The following is an 8,553-nucleotide window of genomic DNA, read 5'->3' as shown; positions in this document are numbered from 1 at the left end:
TGCATGAGCAGAAACAATTTCACAATAAGCAAACACCTGGAAGTGCACTGATTTGATCTTTATTGGCAAAATAAAGGGCTGCATATGCGCATTTCCTCTGTGGTGCAATGGATCCGTATGCCTTGCTGCTAACCAGGAGGTTGATGGTTCAATCACACCCAGGGATGTCTGTGGGCAGGATTCCATTGCAGGGGGCTGGTTTAGATGACCCTCGGGGTCCCTTTCAACTTTACAATTCTGTGACTCTATGGTTCTAATACTATGCAGGCTGCAGAAAACTGTCAATAAAACAAAACACAGTTGAATGTCAAATGAATCCATTTCACATGCACTGCTCACATGCTACCAGAATGCAATAAACTGGTGACTGGGAGCGGTCGCCGGGACCACATAACACCAGTCCTGAGAGATCTCCCAGTATGTTTCCAAGCACAATTCAAAGTGTTGGTGTTGACCTTTAAAGCCCTAAACGGCCTTGGCCCAGTATACCTGAAGGAGCGTCTCCAACCCCTTCGTTCAGCCTGGACACTGAGATCCAGCGCCAAGGGCCTTCTGGCAGTTCCTTTATTGCAAGAAGTGAGGTTACAGAGAACCAGACAGAGGGCCTTCTCGGTAGTGGCACCCGCCCTGTGGAACGCCCTTCCATCAGATGTCAAGGAAATAAGCAGCTATCTTAATTTTAAAAGCCATCTGAAGGGAGCCCTTCAGATTTAGGGAAGCTTTTAATATTTAATGCTGTATTGTTTCAATACTCTATTGGGAGCCGCCCAGAGTGGCTGGGGAGACTCAGCCAGATGGGCGGGGTATAAATAAATAAATAAATAAATAAATATTATTATTGCTTCCAGAAATCAAGCAAAAGACACTTAATTCAAAGCACACTTCATCCTGCAGCCAATGTAAACCTGGTTATTTCCCTCACTGTTCCCCTAACATCAGTAGCAATTGTTAAATGCAAGCACGATTTCTTCCCCATTCAAATCATCACGTTTAGCTTTGCCCCTTCCCGAGGCTGCGAAATGCCAATTCCAAATTCAACTCTACCCTCTTATCTCTATGTGCAAAACAGGAAAGGCGTCACGTGACTCGTGTCAGGTGGTGTCGGCACTGTCATGGCGGCTGCCAGCTGATGAGAGTAATGCACAATAGTTCAGGGTAAGGTAAGCGTCGTTCGTTTGAGCAGCAAGCTGCAGAGTTAGGCGCCGCCGAGGTTGTTGCTGGATAGCAAAAGTTATTGCGAGGTGATGCTGAGATCTTGAAACGATTTTCAGTCTTTTTCTCCTGGCTGGATCTACTGCTTCCTCTTTGTTTGGAAGTATATACAGTGCGACTCTCTGCCTAGAATTGTAACCTTATTCCAGGCATTGGCAAACTCCGGCCCTCCAGATGTTTGGGACTACAGTTCCCATCATCCCTGACCACTGGTCCTGTTAGCTAGGGATGATGGGAATTGTAGTCTCAAAATCTCGAGGGCCGGAGTTTGCCTATGCCTGCTAATCGCTCTACAAGAAGACGGGCTTCCTATAATCAAGACATGAATGAAAAAGCCTGCAATACTTTAAACAAATTTTCAGTTGTTGTTATACATTTATTTATACCCCACCTTTTCCCCTAACAGATTCAAGGCGGCTTGCAGATAAAAATAAGAACAGTTAAAAACAGGTGGGGGGGAATCATTAAAAACAATTAAACACTGGTAGAATAAGGTAAAAACTATATATAAAAGTATACAGATAATGACCAAAAAAACTCAGTATGGCACCAGCCCTTTCATTCAAAGTGTCAGTTCCCAAAAGCTTGTTAAAACACTTAACTAGAAAATCTGAAAATACATTTCTTGTGTTTTACTGTTTCTGTTAGTTTAAGGCTGTGACCTTTTTGCCATGCTACATGGCTGAAAATCTAGCTAGAACACTCAGGCAAATTTTTAGGCTGCTGGGATAAATTCAGGACTTACACACTTGCTTGCACATTTTGAGGTGAAAGGCTATGTCTAATATTAGAAAACATAAGATATAATTGTGGGAGTTAATTTATGCCTCCTTTAGTTTTGTTATTTCAGTATCAAGCATAATGTATCACATATTACACATAAGTGGAGAATAAGGAGAAAGCAAAACAGTCTTTGATGTGGAAAAGGGAAATTTATCAGAAGAGTATTGTGGAATTTTTTAATATTCATTTTAAAAATTATATTATAAATACTTTCTTATTTAGTAGTTATTCTGTATTAAATTGATTATCATACATGATACATTAAAGGTAAAGGTAAAGGGGCCCCTGACCATCAGGTCCAGTCGTGTCTCATCTCGCTCTATAGGCCGAGGGCATAGCTGCCAAGTTTTCCCTTTTCTCGCGAGGAAGCCTATTCAGCATAAGGGAAAATCCCTGTAAAAAAGGGATAACTTGGCAGCTATGGCCGAGGGAGCCGGCGTTTGTCCACAGACAGCTTCCGGGTCATGTGGCCAGCATGACAAAGCTGCTTCTGGTGAACCAGAGCAGCGCACGGAAACGCCGTTTACCTTCCCGCCGGAGCGGTCCCTATTTATCTACTTGCACTTTGATGTGCTTTCGAACTGCTAGGTGGGCAGGAGCTGGGACCAAGCAACGGGAGCTCACCCCGTCGCAGGGATTCGAACCGCCGACCTTCTGAGCCCTAGACTCTGTGATTTAACTCACAGCACCACCTGGGTCCCTACATGATACATTACTTGTGTTTAAATATGAGATCTCTCTCACACACATAACTATATACACACAGTAAAATTTAAGAATTAAAATTGGTGTATGGTTTTTCTTTATAGCTTTTACTTTTTTAAAAATTCTAATACAGTATCTCATATTTAAACATGATACATTACTTGTGTTTAAATATGAGATACTGTATTAGAATTTTTTAAAAAGTAAAAGCTATAAAGAAAAACCATACACAAATTTTAATTCTTAAATTTAACTGTGTGTTATGTGTGTGAGAGAGATCTTTGGGGGGACTAGGTTAGTAAAAAGTACAATGTTTCATCATAACTGAGGCATTTAGTTCAATTTGAACCAACCCAGACCCTGTGATCATAATCTGAGGTCCTGAGTCTAGTAACAAGAGAACAAGCTTCCCATTTGTGGAATGCTCTCCCCAGGGAGGCTCGCCTGGTGCCTTCATTACATATCTTTAGGCGCCAGGTGAAAATTTTTCTCCTTAACCAGGCCGATTTAACATTGGCTGATGTAACATTCTATATCATTTTAAATGTGTTTGTGGGATAAGAATTATTGGTTTCTTTTTGTTTTTAGTATGTATTTTGGGTTCTCCTTTTGTATTTTTAAATTGTGAACTGCCCTATGAATTTTGGATGAAGGGTGTTATAAAAATTAATAAATAACAGTAGTAGTAGTAGTAATAAACAGATACTATGTTGTGTTCATTTTATAGATGTTTTGCGTTCCACCTATAAGTTTTCCCTACAATTGCTGTATACCAATTTTTTTAAAAAAATTCTAAATCTCTTTATTTTCAGAGGGAGAGTTAGTTACATGCTTAAGGCTGCAGTTCTCTGCAAACTTACTAGAAATAATCCCTGCTGAACTCCATTGATCTTCCTTCTGAGTATACATGTGTGGTATATGATTGCCCTGTAGAGATCTCCCATTGAAATTAATGGATGGTATCCACGATGAGTAACTGTTTTTTATCAGGGGCCCACAAAATTGTCTTATTACCAAGTGCTTTTGTGAAAACAAGTGATTCTTAAATTACTAGTATTTCTGGTCCAAAAACTTACTGGTCCTAATGGCAACCCCTGAAAAGACTAGACTTCTTTCCTATATATCCAAATAATATTGGCCATTGCATGCTTTCTCTCTCCATGTCTGTAAAGCTATTTGCTGGATCTCAGTCTATGGTAGGAAACCATCAAAATGGTTAGCAGAGCTATTAATCTGCTAGTAGCATGTTTCATGTTTAATGCCTGTTTGTGGCATTGCTATGTAAAGTTAGGAGAGTTTGACTGTGTTGGAATCTCCCCCCCCCAAAAAAAAGAAGTGTATCTCAACTACCCCTCCCCCAGAATTGCTAAATTAAAGTAACAATTTATAACTCTAATGTCTTGCAGAAAATCTGAAAGATGACTGTTACAACATGGAGAAAAAATTGTATGAAACGAAAACTGATCTTATGCAAAGGCTGATCCCTCCCGTCTTGTATCTGATTTTGGCTGTGCTGCTTGTGAACTTGCTGCTCTATCAATATTTCAGCTACGTATATCCTTCCTATGGACAGGCCGATGTTGAACATGACTCTTGTCAGCACGGTTACTTCAGATTAGGAACAGTGAAGAACTGTTCACCATGGTTGTCTTGTGAAGCGCTGAAAAGAGAAGTCCGCAAACTGAAACTCATTGGTGAAGGAGCTGTGAAAAGGGTTGGTTTATCATCATGAATCTTGAATATAATAAAAATGTTGCTCTGTAATTTTGCCATTCACTTTTTTTCTTACCAGGGGGTGTGTGTGTGTGTGCCTTGACATATGCTTCAGAAAAAGTTCTAAATGACATTGTCAGCTGGGAGAAAGGCTGATAGGATTGTCATGCTCCAGCCGTGGGCGCAGGACCGTCAAGCCCATCCAGCGCCCTGGCGCTAAGGTCCCTCCAGCGCCCCCCCCGAGCCTCTCCAAGGGAGTGCCAAGTGGACCGCGGCAGCAGCGGGAGGCCACCTCCGAGGACTCCGCGCTGCGCCTCCTCGTTTCCCCAGCGCTGGGTTCCGCTCAGTCAAGCTTCGCCACCAGCGCGCGCACCGCAGAAGCAGCCAGAGCTGCTTGGGCGCTGTGCGCGCGCTGGTGGCGAAGCTTGACTGAGCGGAACCCAGCGCTGGGGAAACGAGAAGGAGGCATAGCACGGAGTCCTCGGAGAAGGAGAGAGACATGTCGCAGCCTCTCAGCTCGTGGAGCGCAGTCCTGGTCAGATCGCCGGAACCCTGCGCTCACTTGGCGCCCTTCCAGCGCCCTCCAGCGCCCAGCCCTGTGGTTCTCCACGCCACTAGCCTCTATGGCTAGGATGGGCCTGTGTGGGGGCAAGCGGACTGCTTCTCGCTGGCTGTGAGCTCCTGAAGAGGAAGGCAGCTGCTCAGAGCTTACATGCCAGCCAGGAAGTAGCTTAGAGGCACACTGCAACTCAGCTGAGAAGTAGGGGAAGAGCAAGGCCTTCACGCGGCTGCATATAAACTGCAGCTGACGCCATGAGAATGGCTAGAAGGCAGAGAAGGAAAGGTGGAGAGCAGAATAACAGGGAAAGGAGGGTCCAAAGGGAGAAAGGACTGGACAGGCGTGGTAGGAGCAGCTGGGGAAGGCACAAAGGGGGGACAATTCCAGGGTGAACTGGAGGTAGCAAGGGAAAAGGGATGGGGTGTTTGGGCTTGCCCGAATGGAAGCTCAAATCCTGTAGCAAAAGAGAGTAACAAGGGAGGGAGGGCAAAATCTTCCAAAGGAGGCCAGAGGAGACGCTTGCTTCCTTGCAGTGGATTCTGAAGAAACACAAGCTTTGGGCAATGGCCACTTGACATAACTGATCAAATATCCCGCTTGCCTGAATTTGACATCTGACTGAATCAACTCAGAGCTGTAACGAGGGTCATAAAAGGGAAACTTGCCATGAACAACTGAGGGATGGAAGTGTGTGGCTTTGATGTATGTTTCAGCGGATCTTAAATTTGTCCTTGTTTATATGTGGATGCTGACAATCCCAGCTGAATCTACGTCTAGAAATATATATCTACAGCGGTACCTTGGCTTACAACCATAATTTGTTCCGGAGGTCCGTTTGTAAACCAAAACAGGTTGTAACCCAAGGCGCGCTTTCGCCAATGGGGCCTCCAAAAAATTTTTGTTTGTAATCCTAAAAAATGGGTTGTAATCCAAAAAAGGTTGCAAACCGGGACACGCACTTCTGGGTTTGACGTGTTTGTAATCCAAAACGTATGCAAACCAAGACGTATGCAAACCAAGGTACCACTGTATTTCCTCATGTTGCGGGAGCACAACACCCAGTGAATCTCACAGTTAAGTTTGAGTTACTGTACATATTCACCTCTCTATTTCCTTACACTCTGGGATTTGTAAACATTACCAATTTTCAGATATTTGCTGTGACATAATTTGTTTTGTTGTGGCATAGACCTTGTATCTATTCATCTCTCTCTCTCTCTCTCTCTCTCTCTCTCTCTCTCTCTCTCTCTCTCTCTCTCTCTGTGTGTGTGTGTGTGTGTGTGTGTGTGTGTGTGTGTGTTTTTAACACATAGGTTTGGGTTTGCATTTGTCAAGACTAAACTGTTGTCCCCCATATTGAAAAACAACTTGGCTTTTACAAACTGCATTTCAGAGTTTGGATCTCAAAGTTTTTTAACATTGTTCTCCTTGTTCTAGGTTTTCCTTTCTGAGTGGAAGGAAAACAAAGTTGCCCTTTCCCAGTTAACTGTGCCGGAGCTTCAAGAGGACTTCATCCATGGCTTACAGATGCTGAAATCTCTACAAAGCAGGCACGTGGTCAAGCTGATTGGATATTGTGAGGAGGAGTTCACACTTCTTACGGAGTACCATCCATTCGGCTCTCTGAAGAATCTGAACGAGATATTGAACCTTCCAAAGTACAAGAGCTTCAACACATGGAACATCAGGTTCCTGCTTGCCATCGATTACGTGAGCATCCTCCATTACTTGCACAACAGTCCCCTGGGCACCCTTGTGATGTGTGACTCCAGCGACTTGGACAAAGTTCTTTCTCAGTACTTGCTGACTAGCAGCTTCCATGTTATTGTGAATGACTTGGATGCTTTGCCTCTTGTAGACAAGAATGCTGGCGAACTGATCAGATGTGGCCATCGGGAACTTCGGGGTGACTTTGTTGCTCCAGAACAGCTTTGGCCTCATGGAAACGAAATGGCTTTTGAAGACAGCCTCATGCCTCCTTATGATGAAATGACAGATATATGGAAAATCCCCGATGTTTCCAATTTTATCTTGGGGGATGTTGATGGGAGTGACCTCGTCAGGTTCCACCTCTTTGACATCCACGGGGCGTGCAAAAAGAGCCCAGCTGAAAGACCTTCTGCTCAGACTGTTTTGGATACATACAAGAAAGTGCTAGCGTCGCTTGCGAGAGAAACAGTTATGTCAAGGACTAGGGACATATTATAAAAAACACCAAAAAAAAAACAAAAAACCTCATGGACATGCCTTGGTACATATTTAGCACATTTGACTCTTCCTGATCTGAGAAGTACAATAGTGCTGGTGGAAACATAAGCATAAATAGAAAAACTCTAAAATGGCTTCTTAAAAATGACTCCCAATTGCACCTTCTGTGACAAATTGTTGAGAAAAGGGGGGGGGGAGGGATAGTATGTGTTGTGTGTGGTACATTTCTGAATGAGCATTTCTTCCTAAATCAAGTTGGCATAGGCAGGATAGATGTAGCTATATGATAGGAGATATAATAGAAGTGTTAGTATTTCACGCCTCCGATGATGCAGATGAGATTGGTGTAATTCACATGCCTGTCTAGGAAGAGTGTGGGAACGGGAAGACAGTCTTATCTCTTAAGTTGTATGTACTGTTGTACTGTACTTTTGCTTTCACTTGTTCCTTTTTTTCTCTCAGCTGGAGAGAGAAGACGGCATGAATCTTTTGTCTGTACATAGTGTGTAAATAAATACGTAGATTAGCTCTACGATGTCTCACGCTTCTTGCTGTGTTATGCTAGAAGATTAGTGTGCATATATCATTTGATATACGTCACTGAAGCGCACTGGAGAAGAAGGGGAATGCCTTTTCCAGAGCTGCGCATACCGGAGGACGCTTGGGAGTTAAGGGCTGCAGGCGTTCCAAGGCGTTTCCCAACAGTTCTTGTTCTCTTCGAATTATTGCCTACTGTGTTTTTCTTTTCCCCTCCCTTACAGCATTTCTCGACTCCTATTTACCCCATCTCCTCCAGCATAATAAAATTGCTCCTTGGAACCTAATTCCATCCAACCTAACATTAAGCTGGTCCTGAGTACAGCTTCTACAGTTTCTTCTTATCAATAGACATAGTCAAATAGATTTTGAAGAGTGGCAGACAAAAATGATTGACTATGCGGAACTAGCAAGACTGACTAGCAGGATCCGGAACCAGGGGGAAACAAGGTTCCAAAAAGACTGGAGTAAATTTGTGGACTATATGGAAAAGAACTGTAGAAGTTTAAAGACACTTGCAGGACTGAAATAAATCCTACGAATTGACTTTAAATGGTTGGAATAAAGGAACTGCGAGATAAGAGTTGAAAAGAAAACCAAATGAGGGGAGGGAGGGAAGTAAAGCTCGGCAGAGCATTGAGAAGGAGAAATGTAGAAATAATGGTTAAAAAGATATTTTTGTGTGTTGTATTTGTTTTTGAATGTTTGTTTGTTTTGTTTATTGTCTTAAATGTGTTTATTTGGAAAATTTAATAAAATGCTTTTTAAAAAAAGACATAGTCAAATAGATTATATAGAGCTAGCAGAATCAGGAAGTGAGGTGAACTTGTACTTTT

The 8,553-nt window shown here is 42.9% G+C and overlaps 1 protein-coding gene across 2 annotated transcripts; it reads left to right on the top strand.

Annotated features, from left to right (window-relative positions):
- The first annotated feature begins 1,092 nt into the window (after nucleotides 1–1,092).
- On the top strand, nucleotides 1,093–7,712 carry POMK (protein O-mannose kinase). 2 transcript variants are annotated; one of them, XM_035135568.2, is made up of 3 exons: nucleotides 1,093–1,160; nucleotides 4,107–4,414; nucleotides 6,410–7,712. In XM_035135568.2, exons 2-3 carry the CDS (start codon nucleotides 4,133–4,135, stop codon nucleotides 7,178–7,180), a joined length of 1,053 nt encoding a protein of 350 aa, XP_034991459.2. In that variant the 5' UTR covers nucleotides 1,093–1,160; nucleotides 4,107–4,132; the 3' UTR covers nucleotides 7,181–7,712. The 2 variants fall into 2 exon arrangements, with proteins under 2 accessions (XP_034991459.2, XP_034991456.2); XM_035135565.2 differs by having other exon boundaries at nucleotides 1,103–1,155.
- The last annotated feature ends 841 nt before the right edge of the window (nucleotides 7,713–8,553 follow it).

This window comes from Zootoca vivipara, chromosome 13 (genome assembly GCF_963506605.1).
Source record: "Zootoca vivipara chromosome 13, rZooViv1.1, whole genome shotgun sequence".
Taxonomy (NCBI): Eukaryota; Metazoa; Chordata; class Lepidosauria; order Squamata; family Lacertidae; genus Zootoca; species Zootoca vivipara.
The sequence above is the reverse complement of the archived record's forward strand: the minus strand, read 5'-3'. Positions and strand labels throughout refer to the sequence as shown.

Coding starts and splice junctions, on each gene's coding strand:
- POMK (XM_035135568.2), top strand. CDS start 4,133: ATGGAGAAAAAATTGTATGAAACGAAAACTGATCTTATGCAAAGGCTG. Junction 4,415..6,409: donor GTGAAGGAGCTGTGAAAAGG/GTTGGTTTATCA, acceptor TCCTTGTTCTAG/GTTTTCCTTTCTGAGTGGAA.